General features: G+C 43.3%; 1 protein-coding gene across 1 annotated transcript in view; it reads right to left on the minus strand.

The window, feature by feature from the left end:
- Nucleotides 1-19,609, minus strand: part of LOC144826010 (catalase-like) — a 101,555-nt gene that overhangs the window by 15,491 nt on the left and 66,455 nt on the right. Inside the window, exons 5-9 of the mRNA XM_078684249.1 lie at nt 17,719-17,823; nt 8,705-8,830; nt 7,058-7,249; nt 4,123-4,275; nt 750-888 (exon numbers count right to left, since the gene is read on the minus strand). Of these exons, the coding sequence (XP_078540375.1) occupies nt 750-888; nt 4,123-4,275; nt 7,058-7,249; nt 8,705-8,830; nt 17,719-17,823 (715 nt within the window). The remainder of the gene's footprint in view (nt 1-749; nt 889-4,122; nt 4,276-7,057; nt 7,250-8,704; nt 8,831-17,718; nt 17,824-19,609) is intronic.

Genomic DNA, 19,609 nt, shown 5'->3' on the forward strand with positions numbered 1-19,609 from the left:
TGATCGCAGTGAATACCTGGGTGTGGGTGTCTACAGGCTAAGCTGCAACAGGCGCTGTGCAGCCTGGGTGTCTGGCATCGGTGGAGATTGAGGATACAATGAATCCATCTTTCACTTTTATTTCTAAGGCTGCATGGCTGCCAGGTGGCATGGGATGTACTACGTAGCATGTGGGGTCAATGCATAAGGATAAAAGATTCTACGAGTGACGTGTGTTTTTTGTGAAATATGTTTGTTGTATAATTATTTTCACAATCTTGTCCAGTGACAGCAATCTAAAGGACTGTGGGGCATCAAGTCACTCACAAGATATTCCTGAACGAATCGGTTTTCTCCTTACATGGTCTTAGAATGAAAGTTGGCACAGTACCCTGTCGAGTCGCAATTGTCTTTAGGCTAAGTTTGTCTATTCTGTTTCTGATAGTGTAAAGTACCTCTACTCTCTACCAGTGGGTCCTAAGAGCATGCCACTTTTTTTCTGAATGTAATAAAGATCACTGACAAATCACACTAGAAAAAGTGTAAAAACATCTATCTTAAAAGAGTAAAGAGAATCACTGCTCAAAATATTCTTCAGAACATATGAGGCCTGAAGAAAGCCTAAGTGATTGCCAATCTTAATGGTGCCACAGTTCTCAACTAAGTAGTCAGCCACTAAGGGTCGAATAGTATTATGGCCTACAGAATACAACGCTAAAGAATACAATAAGCACTGGATTAAGCCAAACTTAAAAGTGGTGTCACGTTACCTTGGTTGTCGAACATGCACATGGGTCCATCTCTCAAATAATTGGAAACCTGGCAATTTTTGGGACGGTTCACTGGAAGGTGAAGATAATTGGCGCCCAGGCGGTGTCTGTGGGTATCTGGATATGCGAAAAGACGACCCTGAAAACAAAGCAGGTTATTCCCAGCATGAGATTTTTTTCAGTAGCTTCATTGCTATAATAAAAAGGTTTGCATCACCAACCACACCAAGTTTTAAACTAAAGAAAAATCAAGGGCAGACTTATAGATTTAACTCACCCAAGTGATCTTTTCAAGTTCTTTAATTCTGCACTCTGGAAGGATTGTTTTACAATTCTTACCAATCACAATCAATTGAAGTATGTAGTTGTGTCAAACATATCTCTGTATCCAACTGATTTTTAGGATAATCAGACTAGATAAAATGGCATACAAGTGAACTTAATTGAACCCATCTTCAATGTTAGGGTCAAGCCTGAAAACCTGGCACCAGTCCCAGCCTCTGGGATCCAGCTTGCACACCCTTGAATTTTCTGGCAGTTCATTTAGAACAAATCAATATCCTCATGGGTTCATACAGAACATAAGGCAGATGCGAGCACTGTCTGTGTCGTGCCAGCAAAGCCTACCTACTACACGAGGACTGCTAATGTCCTTTCACTGTCTGCGATTCTCTGCCTGGTGTTCAGGACGAAGTCACATAAATCTTTATCCACAGGGAGGCTGAGGGGATTCAATCTACCATCATGAATCAGTAAGACCAACTGAATTGAGTGATTTTAAGCATGATTAGAAACCTGACAACTGGCTTGATAATATTGTATATCCATAACAAAAAAATTACCCAATGCTCTCTTGAAATGAGACTGGAATATTTGAAGTCCTAAAATAGGTGGAGCAACCTCATGTCGTGGGGCAGTCGTAAATGCATAAAGACATCCGAAAGTTTAAGAAGACACACTGGAGACTTAGAACTTCAATGTCATTAGGAGCTATAATTGTGGGGGTTTCATTTTTTTGATTTGTTTTCTTCTGCCTTATTATTAAGAAGAATTATTTGGTCAAGCTGCTGATTTGCTGCTGTAAAGATATAGTTTTAAAAAACAAGCCACATTGAAATTCTATAGGGGTCTAAGTGGTTCTCAGTGGACCACTGCACATCTGTAGTCAAAACATAATGTGTTTGCAGCTAAAACTACTTCCCACTTCCTTGACCCTCTCCCTTGACCTACTATACACCTGTGTGTCACCGGGCCTTATTGTTAGGGAACAGAGAGACGTATACCGCTCAAAGGCCAAACAAACACCAAATCTTTGTGTCATTGTTTTATTCCACACCGTTCATTTACCCTACTTGGAGAAAGGAGTGAAGATCAACAGATTATAGATGTCCTGTTTGGGCTAATACTATAAGGTGTACAAGTGCACACAAAAAGAGGAACAAACCAATGGAAAAACTGCACAAGATGGGGAATCAAGCAGTCAGTTTCGGGATGAACTGAAGATCTTCAACCATATCACCCTGCCACAAATTGCTCCACATGCTCCCAGTATATTAAAAGATCAAGTTTAGAAAAAAAATAGTTTGGGCTGCGCAAAGGACTTTATGGGGCAAAGCACTAAGCATCCCTTAATCCCTGGCATCTCACTGAAGTCTATCCAGAGATTTTGATCCCATTATTCCCTAATTCAAACAGCTCTATCACAGACGCTACACCGGCAGGGTAGGACCTCATGTCTCACCAGGGTATCATGATGCTCTGGGATCTGTACTCTGGGGTGTCCTCATCTCCACACAGTTTTGAGGTGCAAAATATGTGCCTAAGTAACAGGAGTGGTGTTGCTTTACTGCTTAGGTCCATGGAGTAGTTTAGTGGAGTTTTACATTTTTCAAACATTCAGTATCAGTTGATGTAAAGAAAGTAAAACAGGCTGTGAATAATTAAGTATTCGAGAGAAAAAACCCTATCAGGAAAACTCAGAGGGAAAAGAAATAAAATAAAGAAAGGTATGATGAGGATAGACAGCTGACTACTAAGTGATGGTGTAAATCTCACGAGAGGGAAACAATTCCACTCCATACAGTTTTATCTTATTCAGGATGCGAGGATGATAATCTATCTTCTTTAATTGTGATTTTATTTTAGATTTAGCTATAGTCAGAACCAGCTTGTTCACATTATAGTACATGGTCACTACTTCGCGTTTAATGTGGAGAGCTGTGCGTGCATTTGAAACATGGTAGAGTCATCTGCTTCCATCAGGATTTAAACACAGAACATTTTAGGAAACATTATAGTACTAGTATCCGAGACAGCTCTAACTTACTTCAAGATGCATATATGGGCTGCAGTCCCAGCACTACTGCTGTTAGTTCCAGTACAATTAAATGCAAGAATTTATCTTCCTCTATCCAATAACTGTTGCCTCAGACCTCCCAGGTGGGCTATGCAGACATTAAGTGATGCAACTGCTATTGAAGCTCCTCAAAGAGAAACTAGATTTGGTAATTTCCTCGTCACCACAATTCTATTGTGAATTAGGAAGCCAACAGAATCCTGTTCCATTATCTTCCTAATCAAAATGTCTAATTTGGGGTGGATACTTCTAATTCAGTCTGTACTGAGGTACCAGTCGGATAGGACTAACTGTCCATACTGTAAAAATTAAGTTTGTTCTGAATTGTGTAGTCATGGTTGCATAGATCTTGTGCTTTTTCTTCCCAGGCTGCTACCACTTACCTGTTACCGCTGAAGTGTGTTTCTAAGATGCTCATGCCTTAATCTGAGAAAATACTATTGTGTGTGTACCTATGGAATATCCTAATATTACCAGCAGATCTAAGGCCGCTTGGACTCACTTTACAACCAGTCTCCTATTGGTCATCTCAACAAGGGTGAGGATGACAAAATGCTCTCTTCGACTGTGCAATAAACAGAGCTAGATATTTGGTCCACCTGTTCGGTGTGGCCCACAGCCCAGTGGGTTCAATACTAAGTTGTGGCGTAAGCTTATTTCATCTTTTGAAAGAGAAGTCAGTGAGCCGACCTTAAGAATCGCTTTTTGCTATAATCGTGCTCCACATTGTCTTCTTGCTCTGACTCCATGTTGTACTGTTCTTTGTTTTCCCCTACTTCAGCTTACTAAGGTGCAACTTCTGCTCCCCTTTTGGGTATTTAGGACCTAGAAGAAAGACTCCCCGCATCTTTGAACTCCTGAATGGATGATAAATGCTTAAAAGTGAATGATACCACAGTAGTGGGATAACATTTAATATCTGGAAGGAATATTACATTCTAAATATTGATTATGTACAAGTTTATTGTTTGGACCGTGAACTACATATGGGGTAGTGGATTAAGAGCTCGCTCTTACCTGCAGCATTTTATCAGGGCTGGGCTCGATGCCGGGGGGCATGTTGCTTGGATCAAATGCCATCTGCTCCACCTCTGCAAAATAGTTTACAGGGTTCCTGTCGAGAACCATTTTGCCCACTGGGATGAGAGGATAATCTTTGTGTGGCCAAACCTATGAAACAAACACATTTGTTAAGATACTACTATTTGCCTACGCTATGTTACCCATTGTCATGGCCTCCATGACATATTTGAAATTTTTTGTAGGTTCTTCTTTCACTATGGACACTTCGCAGAACGCCTATTTCAGTTAATTATTTGAGTAATACATACATGTGTTCAACAAAACCACTGGTGTATGTGGTTCTTTATTTCTGAGTTCTGAGATCTCCCTAGCAGGGACCTAGGGACCGGAGTCTGGTTTGTAGCGTGCCACCACCATTACTACAGTCTTTATGTTTGTCTGATCCGGGTTCTATCCTTCCCTGTGTCTGATTCCCTGTCTCCCATGTCCTTGTTTACCTCATCTTGGTGTTTCTCTGTGCCTACATACCTGTGATGAAGTGTGATGGTCAGTGTCCAAGCTTCTATGGCCAAGTGTTTCCTTGTATCATTATCTCCTTGTCATAGTGGGTGTGTATCTCTATTCTACAGTCTGAAGGCAGTGTTTCCAAAAGTGTATATGTCCAGTAAGAGTATCTTTGCCTCAGAGAGTTCATGCTCACACATCCGGTCTCCATCTGTCTGTGATTCTCATTGGTTACAGTCAGATATCTTTAAGGGATCAGCTTTCAATTCTCCATGTCCATGTGTGTTCTTGTGCAAGTATCCATGTATACCTGTCTAGTGATCAATGTACGCCTGTCTCATTGATCAATGTACACCTGTCTCATTGATCAATGTACGCCTGTCTCATTGATCAATGTACGCCTGTCTCATTGATCAATGTACGCCTGTCTCATTGATCAATGTACGCCTGTCTCATTGTTTATATTTCGCACTGTACTAATGTCTTCCAAATCGAGTGTTTGTGTGCAAGTCTTAGTATCCGTTTCCTATCCCAGTGGCAGAGTCGTCTTCCTGTCCCAGTGGCAGTGCCTCCGTCTCCTAGTATAAATCTCTCCCAGTGGATCGGTTCGTTCCATTCTGTGTCTTAGTCCACGTACCATTGTTCTTACGTATCCCTGTTCCAGAACCTTTGTGTTCAGAGCTTGATTACGCAAGTCAATGTGTCTGTCTCTGTCTGTCCCGCTGTGTCTAACTCCCAATCACAGTTTATTAGTGATTTCCTGTCCTAGTGTCTATGTCCCGTTGTATGTCTCATCCATCAAGGTGTGTTCCTCTCAACATCTTCCCAGTCCAGTTGCTATTTCGAACACTGTCCTACTATAGGACTGCGTAGTGCAAAGACATATTCAGACATAAGTTGTCCAGAGATTTACAATCAGTGCTGGCACACGGTGCTGCAGCTAAAACTTCTCTATAATACACTCCGCAGTCCATAATATCTAATGTTATGCCCGATTTCAAGTGCTGACTTAATGCTACTATATTGCTTGACCTTGTGCTTTGAAAGCATGTACGGAAAGTAGACATAGTCATATGTGGGTGCTAAAATGCGCAATCGCAATACAAGGGTGCGAGCGAGCGCACACTCCGTGTCATTGACCTATAGAAAGCAGACGGATGCGGTCTTGCTGACAGCAGGTAGCACTGTCACATGCCTCATGCAACTTTATCCCCATTACGGTTAGACATATGCCTGGCGCCTCGAGCACCCGCATACCTTTTACCACATTGTTAGTCAAGCCCAAAACTAATTCTCCGATTCCTCATTACATAGGAATTTCCGCACAAGCCCAAAATGATGCGGACGGTCTGCTACAGATCTGCTCGTAATACTAAATCGTCTGTGGACCACAAGCCACGTTTGGGTAAGATTTCTATCATGGATCTGTAGACCGGGTTGGCCTAGAATTCATTACCGCTAGGGGTAATCCTCATTTTAGTACAACCACATGTACCCTCTGCCCACAGGTCTTGATCTTTTACCTTTCCCCCAGCGTTACCATACCGATACCTGCCCACACAACCCGAGGTGTAACATCAGTATCAGCGCTGTATTATCCTTGGATTGCCAGCCTACACCCTCACCAGGGGTAAGTCTTTCCACTTGCACTACACCTGTAGTTTCCCCACTGATGAGCCCTTTGACATGAGATATGGTCTACCTTGTCTAACCTGGTTTTCCTTCTTTTTTCTCTTTAATCCTCACATGACCAGAACAAAACCCAGCTGGTTCTCTGTGAGTACCTTCTCCTTTTTCACCATTACCCACGTTTGGCACACTCCCCCAAGCAGCTGAGCAATTGAAAATTCAGGTACCCCTTATGAATTCCTCTTGCCTACATGATCCAGTCTATCGCATTTGTGCCAGTATATGGGCCATATGCTGACCTCACATGGTTTTATTTTTCCTTTCCCAGATGTCCCTATAGTAATATGTCCTGATGAAACACTACACTCTATAAAGGGACGAAACACCTTTGACAGTAAAGATGAAAGCGAACCACTGATTCAGCACATAATATTGTATATAGTTGCTGTAGATTTTGTATAAATTTAGAAATGGTCGCTTTCTGTAGAAAGAATACTTGAAACCTTGTAAATATGTGTTCAACAAAACCATTGGTGTATGTGGTTCTTTCTTTCTGACATCACCCTAACCCTTGTATCGCGATTGCGCATTTTAGCTCCAAAGGAACCACTGTTTCTTACACTGCTTAATCACCCTGGTTCAGTAGTGAGTAGGGTTCCCTTGTTTTCTGTTTGACAGAAAGAAGACATATTATTACTTTATGACCACAAAGATGTCATTCGAGTGCCCAAGAAAGTTCTAAACCCCAAATTGAAAAGCCATAACCAAATAGGAAAGCAAACAGAACAGTACTTACTTTGGTGAGGTCAAATGGATTAAATGGAAATTTCTCTGCCTGCTCGAATGTCATGACCTGGATGTAAAAAGTCCAGGTAGGAAAGTTTCCGCTAGCAATTGCGTCAAAAAGGTCACGTACTCCATAATCAGGATCAGTGACAACTAGTCTGTCTGCTTCTTCAACAGGAAGGTTTTTGATACCTTGATCAGTCTGAAAAGAATTAGAAAGAGCAACACTTAGAAAAATAAATTCCCTATCATACCACAGGGTTTTGAAAACCTGGAACAAGCTCTTTCCTCGTGTGGTTGAAAACCGTGAGTACATTTGCACACCAGTCAGGACAACTGTAGAACTACTTGCATTAATTTCACATTCAGGGCTGAACTGATATAGTGTCTTCTGAAAACAGATCACACACCGATACCCTCAAAATAAATGTAACTGAGACAGGATATTAACTTGCATTACAGATACCTAAGGTATTAAAATCTTGTGTGACCACAAAAACGCAGAAAGCATGCAATCAACTTCTGGAAAGGCAAATACAATCAACCATAATGATACGTAAACAGTAGCGATAAACTATCAGTTGTACATAGCCAAAGTCTTGGGTCCTGCGAGCCAAGCTGTTGGTGTAGATGGTACACCAAATCAAGAGTTTCCTGTCACCTTGAAAAGTGTTTCTTGCTTGAGTGTGCAGAAAGGTCTGTGGTGTAAGGGCAACCATTTCGTTGTACCCCCAACCAGAAAGTATTTGTTTAGTACCCACATGCAATAATCCTATGGCAGTTCCATATAGAAAAAGCACCAGAAAAAATTGAGTTAGGCTGCCCACCCTAAACTGTGTGCCTAGTCCACTCAACAGCGTTGTGCTGGCATACCTGCTGCCAAATGGTATTCCCCCTGAAGGAGCCAACTTCACCTGTACAGCTGGGGACACCGCCTTCCGCTGCCCTCAAAATACTGCAAAGCTATGTGCCACACCCCCAAAATTAAATTGTATGTTCTTTGACATTTAACGATTCCGAAATAAATCTGTTTCATGGCATTCAATCTTTTAAGAAATGCTTACTTTCCATCTTTATCCCACGCCCCTAGGTATTTCTAAAAGCTATAGGGGTGTAACGTTTTTGACCGCGGGCCCAATGAAATGTGTACACACAGACGCACACACACTTATGGGTTAATTACCTTGGGCTCGATTCACAGGACTAACTTAAGACAAAATACTAAACTTACTACTTTTGGTATAGGATTTTGTCTTGAGACAGACTTAGGACAAAATCCTAACTTAAGTCTGTCTTAAGTTTGTCTTAGGATAAACTTAAGACAAAATCCTTACTTCTGTGAATACCAAAAGTAGTGGGTTTAGGATTTTGTCCTAAGTTATTTCTGTGAATCGGGCCCCTTGATTTTCTCCCACGTTGACATGTGATAGCCACAATGTCCCACAACTGCATTAGAAGAATAAAATACCTATATTTTGTGTACGCTTTCAATTCAATGTGAAATTGTTGGAAATTGTTTGCACCTGTGCTGAACAACAGAACAGTACATGTAAATATGGCCTCCACTAAATTTTAAATCGCTTCCTGTCATGCTACTGGTAGAATATATATATTTAGGCTCTGTATAACACAGGTACTGCTTGCAATCCATACATACCTTGTAATGAAATTTGCAGTAGATGGATTCTCCTTTGGCGTTTACCAGCTTAAAGGTGTGAGACCCATATCCATTCATGTGGCGATGGCCATCAGGAATTCCGCGATCAGTGAACATGAAGGTCAACTGAAATAAAGAGGCGTGGGTCACACAGGAGAATGGTTGATGAGCAAATATTTGATGCTTGGTGAACTCTCCCTAAATGGCTTATATTGCACTTTTTTCGTAACCAAGGGCCTCATTTAGAATAGTATAGTAATGAAAAATTTATAATTTTATTATCCTGGTGACACTTACTCTAAGATGTATGCTGTGGGGTACACTTCCACCAAGCAAGGATGAACTAAAGATGGTTCTTCTTCCTATGGCTCTTTGTACAAAACACTTGTCGTTCTTGTCACACTTCTTACACGCTTCACACTCATCGATCGCCCTTCATTTATCTTTTTTTACAGTGTTATGTAACTGGAATTCAACCCGAAAGTAATGGAGCACTGTACATGACTGCCAGTTATATTAAACAAGGACATATCCATTTTAACAGTAAGTGAGCCCAGAAGAAGGCAACTGTATCCTACCTGTATGTCCTATCATTTTCGCATTCTCAGCACCACCGCTGACAGCAGTGTTATAGGGAGGGGGTAAAGGCAGCATTTGATAGCTTGGGTCTAAGCAGAAAAGTCATGCAGATCTTCCTGACAAAGTTGTGTATCACTACTATAGGAATTCGCATGAGTATACTTTTTGTTTGCATATTTACATAGCGCGCACTCAACCCGAAGGTATTGGAGCGCTTTACATGAGCACCGTATTTACATTACACATTCAGGCACAGGGAGATTAAGTGATTTGCCCAGAATCACAGGATGTGGACTCCAGCCCGAGGCTCGAATACTGTCAGACACACGCATGCAAGGTATCCCGTATAACTACCCAGAATTAATGGCGGGTACATTCCTATAGGACGCCAATGGTACTATAAGCACAACGGAGTCTGTTGTGGTACCCAACAGGACTCCATACAGAAAGAGGACGAGGGTATACAAGAAGTAATCTGTCAAGCAGTGGTAGCCTCAGCACCCTCTTTGTCGGCATCATTCTGTTTAAAAGTCATGCATACGTCCAGAAAGCGGGCGTGCAAAGTTTTGTGGTGACCACAATTTTTACAGTACCTATATTTTCTTCTCCCACATTATATGTATACAGTTGTGCCACAAATGAGAAGTCAAGCAATAATAACATCACTGGAAGTCTGTAAGTTACCTCCCTAACCTGAGGAACAGGCAGCTTGCACCTCACAAGAACACACAGGTTTTGCTGGATCCCACAACTAAACAGACACTCTTGGCATCATCTGTGCCATATTTAAAAACAAAAGGAGAATGAAGAGAGTTGTGGTTGGTGGAAGCAAAAATTATGTGAGTTGTGTGATAGCCCGCATTCCTAACTGATGCGAAGACCTGGAGGGAGCTACCTGCCTTTGCACCGCCGGCAATCACCATTGCTGCCGCAATTCAAGAAGGACCTTAAGACATGGCTCTTCAACTAAAACGCAGACCCCCTCCCTACATCCCCCACCCCAACTCAGAACCGTAAGTCAGTCACAGGTGATTAGTTGTGCTTTATAAGATTACTGATTGATTGAACAAGTATTCTTTGTGTAGCTCAACTCATGCAAAACTGAAACTGGTGGATCTTTTTCACTCGCCAACTTTGACGTATGGCTGATATGTTGCAAACAACTGGAGATTTCTTCAGGACACAATGCACTACTTACTTATGTGGGTAAATATTACAGTGGTGCCACAGTGGAAGGAGGCTTCAGTGCCAGGGGCTGTAATAATAATCTCAGCACCTACCATGATCATTCCTCTGATATGAGGCTAATTCGTGAGTCGCAGAGTTCTCCGAGTTGTCTGTAAGGTATGCATTGTGTCCTGTAATGCGTAAAGGAGCTCATAAGCATTGTGTCCTGTAATGCGTAAAGGTACTCATATGCATTGTGTCCTGTATTGCGTAAAGGTGCTCATATGCATTGTGTCCTGTAATGCGTAAAGGTGCTCATATGCATTGTGTCTGTAATGCGTAAAGGTGCTCATATGCATTGTGTCCTGTAATGCGGATCACGTGTTGCAGGAAGTCTTAGAATTCTCATTGGCAGTAGCATCAGTACTCCTTTTCTGTGGCCAGCACCTGCTCTTCTGCTGTGAAATGGAGGATGCTTTCTTCCTACTGCAGATGTTTTAGGATGCCATAGGCAACGCTTGCCTAGATGGAGGTGGGCATAGATGTTATAGATCAAAGGTATTCTTGATTGCTTCAAGGTGCCTTGTAATGGTGGTTTGTTGGATCCAGTAATGGTAGCAGAGAGAGAAACGCTAGACCCGAGTGGTGTGGAGGCAGTACCCTAAGACAGGGACTAAGCGAGTAGTGAGTTATTTATCTCTGTTGGAACGGACGTGTCGTTTTCTCATTTCCTCTGACTCATTTCCTCTGTGACTGCTGGTTACTTCCAAGTGAAGAGGAAGCTGTTGCTGGTGATTTGGGGTGAAAGGGCCACTGCAAAAATAGGGGACCCCCTCAATCAATTATTTAAGGCTAGGGAAAAGAGGGGATAGAAAAACTACACAACACTAAATAAGCTCCCTCGTAGCCTGTCGATTCTTTACATTAGAACATTGTTCATATAAAATGTATCAAACATGTAGATACAACAGTAACACAAAACATTGGAATTTTCCATTATTTTATTGTATCAAAAACTTAATTTCTTTTATCATTTCTATTTTCTTATTTTTTTTATATATATTTCTTCTTCATGAGACAAATTGTACAAAATTCATAGAACATTTACATGATCATTAAATACCATTCTTATTAACACAAATCTTATTCACAAAAAGTGCAAAAGAAAATCAAACACCCCTGGATTGACTTCAATACAACCATACCACAGCCACACAAGCATACATTATCACACAAACCTTCATACACCCAGCATCTGTACACAGTAGAGGTTTGTGTAACAAAAGAACCTCTGTGAAGAAATAGATCTTAAAATTCAAAGCACGAGGCTCAGCACAAGGTTGACGCGCGTTTCGGTGGAGTAAAGAAGATTAGACCACCTTCCTCAGGACCTTTCCAGATACCCACATCAAACTCTCAGCTACCAGGGGACAGAAAATATAAGACTGTTTTTGGTGAATTGTTAGTTAGCAAGTATTATCCACAACTAGAATCCTACCGGATCCTCAGTGAGAGTAGACTGATCTGAAAAAATTCTCCTTAATCGAAAAAGTTTTTACTTATTCGACGTGGTCATGTTTGTCCAATCACGAAAAAATGCAGTAATCGCCCAGCGCATTTAGGGGTGGATATTCACTTGCCAGTCTGTACATATATGTCGCTAGTGATATTGTAATTTAATTTAAAGCACTTGATCAGTTCCTCTGTAGTAACGCACCCAAATCTCTCAGCGCAGGACGCCCGGTAAAAGGGCCAACTTGCCTTAACCTGGGACTGGCACAACGGCCACGTCTTCTAGTACCAGTTGCGTTAGAGAGCTGTGCCTGTGATTGAACCTTCAGGATGGCAGCTTCACCTGCATTGGTGGAAGTTGCACAAACATAGGCAGGAAATGCCCTGGTAATGAGGGCTGATAGAAAAGACAGACTGCCTAGCCTTCAGTTGCCCTCAGGGTATCCAAGATATCTGACTTGAAATTTAAAGGCATTGTGGCAAAACCTGCACTCAGGTCTAAGGGGAAATTGAGGAAGTTTGGCAACTGAGGGGGTATAGGAAAAGGAAACTCCAGATGAGTCTGCATCCTGAAGAGGTGGACTGCTTGGACCAAGAGAGCCTATTGAGAGCCCAGACAGCACCACTTGGGATTACAAACCTTAATCTTGCTACTTCAGAACTTGTTTCAGTAGAGATTGGTAGGTGGTACATACATATGTTCGCTCAGTATGCCACTGGATTCAAGCTCACCTAATGGATATGGGGTGATACACTGAAACAGGTCCCAGAATGCATGTTTTCAGATCCAAGGAGGACCTGGCCAGGTAGATCGGGCTGGATTGTTCCCACGGGCAGCATGGTCAAGACTGATTTGCATACGGCTGGATTCAAACTGGGGTGGCATAATGAGCAAACACAATGGATTTAATCCAGATCTGTGACTAGGGGTGAATGTTTAACAATGGTAAGCATTCCATCCATCATCTTTTTCTGTTGCTACATACACATGGATGTCACTTGTCTTCAGTGTTGGAGTTACCTCACACCAAGACTGCAAGGGTTGGATATTCTTAGATGCTAGCTAGGCATCTCCATGCCTATGACTTTTCTTGAGTGACTTCTGTTTTGGAGCAGGATACCAATAATGTGCCCGAACACTAGGGCAGAATTCTCTTGACTTTTTTCTTGTGGCGTGACTATGTAGTGGCGAATGAAATATGAGTGCCCCCATGCAAGTTACCTGGATGGGGCCCCCCACGCTCAGGTCCCAGTCGGGAACTCCTATGCAAGAGTCCCACCACCTGTTCATAGTGAGTGGTCCTTCTGCAGCTGCCCCCGCCCCCGCATAGTGGGGGCTGCAGGGGCGATTGTTACCCCAGTGACTCTATGTTGCTCCCACTCTTGGCTAACACTGGCACTGTGCCAGAGCTGCTGGGCTCAACCATAATAAAATTCATGAAAGGGATCTGCCTGGTCAAGCTAGGATGTAGAAAAAGTCCAGAAGAAGGGCCTGACTCCATGGTACAAGTCTACAAACACAGTACAATAAAGGAATATTCAGTGTCCTAGTTTTCACCCACAGGTGATCGCTTGTACTCTCACTACAGAAGGCTTGTTAAACAGCTCACAGAAGCAGGTACAGAAGTAATCTGTTGGCGTCTTGGGATCTCCATGAACAGACAAGGAAGTTTGCAAGAGAGGGTCAGGGCTCTTATCTCTTATAAGCTTGATACCCCTTCCCTGGACCAGGACAACTGGATGGAGTTCAAAAAGGTTGTCTTGTACTTTTGAAAATTGTTCTTGGAACCAAGTACTATCAGCTACCTGTTAGGTTTTGCCATAACTCTCAGGAAGATAGTCAGGAAACAAACGACATGGAGGAGAAGAAAAACGGGGAGCGGGATTCTGCAGAAATGGAGGGCAACATCTTTCAGCGTTGCGTCCCAAACACACTGTTACAGCGACCTGAGGACCAGGATATGACTACCAAATTAGTGGACGCTGAAGACTGTCTGGCAACATCAGTTGTTTGTACTCTTGTTTGACACTATAGTTTACACTTGTATGTCCAGTCAGTCACCTTTTTTTCCATTTATCAGCTTCTTGGTTCCTCTTTTATCTACTACTTATACTGGCCCTTGCTGTCTTGGACTGACCTTGGTTTTCAACTCAACTATAGGTTTGCACCAACTCCTGCCTTCCTATTGCAAAATGGATTAGACGACTAAAAACATGCTGTTGTACCGGTCTACGGATTTCCTCTTTTTTGTTTGGTAACTCCGATTCTACCTTCAGATAGAGAAGTGTGCATCTCATCTCCAGTTCTCTGGTACGGTTCCTGGTTTCCCTGTGGTATAGTTACAGTGAAACGTCCTCTCCTACTGGGTAGGCTTCATCAAGCTATTGACGCACTAACCTACCATAGAATTCGTTCTCCGTTCTTCAATACTCACTGCCCTATGTTCTTCCGTCGTGACAGCGAGTCGTAGCGTGCCTCTGCAATGCTCTGCCATGCTGTAACTCAGAGAGTCCAGTTCATGTCTTCTTACAACTACTCTGCCAAAAGCGAGTTTCTTACTGCCTCTCCCCTTTCATGGCGAAGGGAGTTTTAACCTTTTTATTCTTTTAAACATATTACAAGAGTTGTGACGGTAACTGAGTGTTACTTGCGCAAGGCTGGTAAGGGTGACATCCATATGGGAAAGGGTTATCAGATCAGTTCTCAATAGCCAAAGCCCTCTATCTATATCCTTCCTCCTGATGATCAAATGGAACATCTGATAGAACTGATGCCCCTTATTCTGCATGCACGCTAAGTGGCTTCTATGGGTATTAGCACGGAGAGCACAGACATGCACCAGTGCTACAATCGATTACTGACAGAACATAGATGGCTGAAAGCCAGAGTACTGTGGCATAAGCTGTCACTCCAAAATTTATTGGGGCTCAAAACCCTACATTAGGAAATCTCTGATCATTAGATCAGCAGGTACAGAGGAAGTGGTAAATAATATTTTGGACAATGCTACCCCAGTCAAGTCAAGTCAAGATTTGTATAGCGCACTACTCACCCGGAGGGTCTCAAGGCGCTTGACGGGGGGGGGGGGGTTCCTTACTTATCAAATAGCCAAGTTTTGAGTTGTTTTCTGAATGAGAGGTGGTTCTGTGTAAGGCGGAGGTGGGTGGGGAGAGAGTTCCAGGTTTTGGCCGCTAAGTAGGAGAAAGATCTTCCTCCCATGGTGGTTCTTCGGATGTGTGGAATCGCGGCGAGGGCTTGATTGGACGATCGTAGTTGGCGGGTGGGGTGTAGAAGGTCAGGCGCGTGTTGAGGTATTTGGGTCCTAGGTCGTAGAGGGCTTTGTGTGCGTGGGTGAGGAGGCGGAATGTTATTCTCTTGTTGACGGGGAGCCAATGAAGGTCTCTCAGGTGACCGGATATGTGATTGTGGCGGGGTATGTCTAGGATGAGTCTGGCGGAGGCGTTCTGAATGCGTTGGAGTTTTTTCTGTAATTTGGCTGTGGTTCCGGCGTAGAGGGTGTTTCCGTAGTCCAGACGGCTTGTGACAAGTGCTTGGGTGACCGTCTTTCTTGTTTCGGTGGGGATCCATCGGAAGATCTTTTTGAGCATGCGTAAGATGTTAAAGCATGATGATGAGATGGCGTTGACTTGTCTGGTCATCGAGAGAGAGGAGTCTAGAATAAATCCCAGGTTGCGAGCATGGTCCATTGGTTTGGGCGCGCTGCCTAGGGCCGGTGGCCACCATGAGTCGTCCCATGCGGAGGGGGATGACCCTAGGATGAGGACTACCGTCTTGTCTGAATTCAGTTTTAAGCGGCTGTTCTTCATCCACTCGGCTACGTCTTTTATCCCTTCGTGTAGGTTGGTTTTGGCGGTGTTTGGGTCTTTGGTGAGGGAGAGGATCAGCTGTGTGTCGTTGGCGTAGGAGATGATGTTGAGGTTGTGTTGGCGTGCGATGGATACAAGGGGGCTCATGTAGACGTTGAAGAGGGTGGGGCTGAGCGATGATCCTTGTGGTACGCCGCAGATGACTTCGGTGGCCTCTGATCTGAAAGGGGGAGGCGGACTCTGTGTTCTTCCGGCGAGGAACGATATGATCCAATCCAGTGCTTTTCCTTTTACCCCGACGTTGCTGAGGCGTTGTATAAGGGTGCTATGGCAAACCGTGTCAAACGCTGCGTAGAGGTCCAGGAGGATGAGGGCGGCTGTTTCCCCGTTGTCGAGTAGTGTTCAGATGTCGTCTGTGGCTGCGATGAGGGCGGTCTCGGTGCTGTGTTTGGCACGGAAGCCGGACTGTGAGGGGTCGAGGGAGCCGTTAGATTCGAGGAAGACGGCGAGCTGACTGTTGACGGCCTTCTCTATGACTTTGGCAGGGAAAGGGAGGAGCGAGATGGGGCGGTAGTTCTTAAGTTCAGTGGGGTCTGCTGTAGGTTTCCTCAGGAGGGCACTGAGTTCGGCATGTTCCCAGCTTTCCGGGAAGGTAGCGGTGTTGAGGGAGCAGTTGATGATATCCCGGAGATGGGGTACGATGGTAGAGTCGGCCTTGTTGAAGATGTGGTGGGGGCAGGGGTCGGTTGGTGATCCGGAGCGAATAGAGTTCATCAAGCGGGTGGTGTCTTCGGTGCTGATCGGGTTCCAGGCGCAAAGGGTGGTGGTGGGGTGCTTCAGTTCGGTGTTAAGGGGGTGGACTGGTCGCCAAAGCTGTTATGTATGTCAGTGATTTTGCTGTGGAAGAACGAGGCGAGAGAGTCGCAGAGGACGAGAGGGAGTGATGTCGTTGGTGCCGGCGCTGGGATTGGTGAGCTCTTTGACGATGCTGAAGAGTTCCTTGCTGTTGTGGGCGTTGTCGTCGAGTCGATCCTTGAATGCTGATTTCTTGGTGGATCGGATCAGCTGATGGTGTTTGCGGGTGGCGTCCTTGAGGGCGGTCATGTTGTCTGTGGTTGGGTTTCTTCGCCAGGCTTTCTCGAGGGTGTGGCAGTTCTCTTTGGAGTTCTTGAGGTCGTCATTGAACCAGGAGGCTTTTTTGTTACCTAATACCACCACCAGCAGCTACCCCTATGGTAGAGGTCTCCGCTATCCAACAATACATGCTGTTGAGACAGCTGAGTTCTGCAAGGGAAAATGGGATGGTTGTTCCTAAGTTCCGAAAGGCCAGATGGGGAGGGAGAGCCTTTTCTGTGGCTACAGCAAAGCACTGGAAAACTCCCTTAATCTATGTCTCGTATGCAATCCCAGCTTCCTTTCAGTAAGGCTCTGAAGAGTTGGCACTTTCTTGTAATGCCTCCTCTTAGGACTGGGACAATGCAACTTTTCTCCTCCCACAGACTAACTGTATTCGTGCCTTGTAATCTTCGGCAATTTATCTGCACTCTACAATTTGCCAAATGAAATTGAAAGAAACCAAAAGTACGTTTTTCAGGATGTGTGTAGGTAGAGGTACTATTTCTAATCCTACAAATGTGTATTTTACACACTTCATGTATTACATTGATATACATGCACATTAGACCCCGCTGTGCCCAAACATTATACATAAGTATGCACACGAGCCAAAAAAGGATGTACTTCAATAAGTTAAAATGATGAACCACATACACAAGCCCATATGCACAAATTCTGCATTGCATATTTTACACATCTAATTCTATACATGTTTGAATCATCCAAGCAGTTTAAGCTATGTTGAAAAAATTATATTTCCAGAGCCATTTCCTTAGAATAAAGTAAAAAATAATTGTAATTAGTTGACCAACCTGATGCAGAGTCTCAGGGCGAAGAGTCCAGAAGTCCCACATCATATCAGGATCTCTCAAATTTGTCTGAGGGTTTCTCTTCTGTGAATGGATAAAGGACGGGAACTAAAGCAGCAAAACAAAAGAGATAACAGGAGGGAAATTAGTACTTCAACCCCAAATAAGTGAAGGACACTTAAAGGTCTGTGATGGTCTTCTGCAAGAAAAAGTTATATTCACTTATGTATACAGGACTCAAGCCATATATTTGTTGTAGAATGCTGCAAAAACAAACATTTGTATTTATTCCAAAAACATAAATATAGCAGGTGAAGACAATATTTCAACCAAGTAAAGAAAAACATACATAAATCACAACTAGATGAGGAAAGACCTGACAATATTAGGATCTGACCAGCCCTCCTGCTGTGAGTAGTTTGAGAAAAAAGCAGGACTCCCATTGCCCTTATTCAAGAGTGTTGAGACCTTTAGGATGGAGAACCCGTGGTGGTACAACAAAAGGCATCCTCTGAATAGACTGCATATAGCCAATCCACCATTTAAGGGTCACCCCATGGAAATACTCAGGCTTAGATTCACAAGGGCACACTGAGACTTGTGTAGGCTTACTGTTTCGGTTGTTCACAAACTATGATCTAATAGTAACTAACTTTACGCCTGTGGAGACTCCACAGTCGGGGCGGAGAACACTTCAAATAAGAATATAGGACCGGCCTCTCTTTTAATGTGTATGTCCTGACTGTGGGATATTTCTCTGCCTGACTATGGAGTCTCTGCAATCATAAAGTTACTGTTAAATCGTAGTTTATGAATACCGAAAAAGAGTGAACTTATATAAAAGTGTCAGTTTACCTTTGTGAATCAGGCCTTGAATGGCAGAAAGTACAGGCATCACAAAGGTCCAGATTAGTTCAAATTACTAGCAGTTTCTCTTGAAAAAATCCATCTTACCTTTAAAACCTACATCTTACTTTTATTATTATTTTTTTTTAGTTTTATATAGCGCGCACTAGACCCACAACATCAGGTATCAGAGGGCTTTACATGAGCACCAGTATCGTTACAAATGGACACATTCATTTTTATTAGGGACGGGGAGATTAAGTGATTTGCTCAGAATCACAGGCTGTTGAGCGCCATTGCCGAGACTCGAACCTGGTACCCCAGCTTCGAGGATGACTGCTCTAGTTACATCCCCTCCCCAATTTATTAGATCATAAACCTCCACAATGAGGCCATTTGTATGCGAATTCTGTTTTGAGAAGTGAGCTAGTGGATGGAAAAAAGGTTCATCAGATTTTTTTGAACTGACTAGTGATTCAAGAAACCTGATTGGGAAGAGGTCGCGCTCACACTGACAATATAACTTAACTTCCTTTTTGTGAACAGGAGAATGGTCACTGAATTTCTTTTTATAATATTACTGAAAGTGTGGGACATACTTTACCTAGTAGTTTGGCAGGGAAATGATTGGCCAAGTATGCTGTAATATTTAATTGTAATTAGAAACAAAGGTAGACTAGGTACAATCTTAGTGAGCACGCACTAATACCACAGAGGGTATATGGGTACTGAACACCATATAACATATGGCACCAACTCCATCACCCAAAAACTAATTAGAGCGGGAGAAATGAAGGAAGGAGTCACCGCTTGAGAGGTTTCTGAAAAATTATATATTGCAGTGAACAAAGTGTAAACCTGAGAAGAGGTCCACATAGTGGGTTCAAGCACTATACAGACTACAATATCCTCAGGCGGTCATCTCAAGGTTGGCCACCATCCTAACGAGGTCTTCTGAAGGAAGGGGATGGCCACCATCCTAACAAGGTCTTCTGAAGGAAGGGGGTGGCCACCATCCTAACGAGGTCTTCTGAAGGAAGGGGATGGC

Source organism: Lissotriton helveticus, chromosome 3_2 (genome assembly GCF_964261635.1).
Source record: "Lissotriton helveticus chromosome 3_2, aLisHel1.1, whole genome shotgun sequence".
NCBI lineage: Eukaryota > Metazoa > Chordata > Amphibia > Caudata > Salamandridae > Lissotriton > Lissotriton helveticus.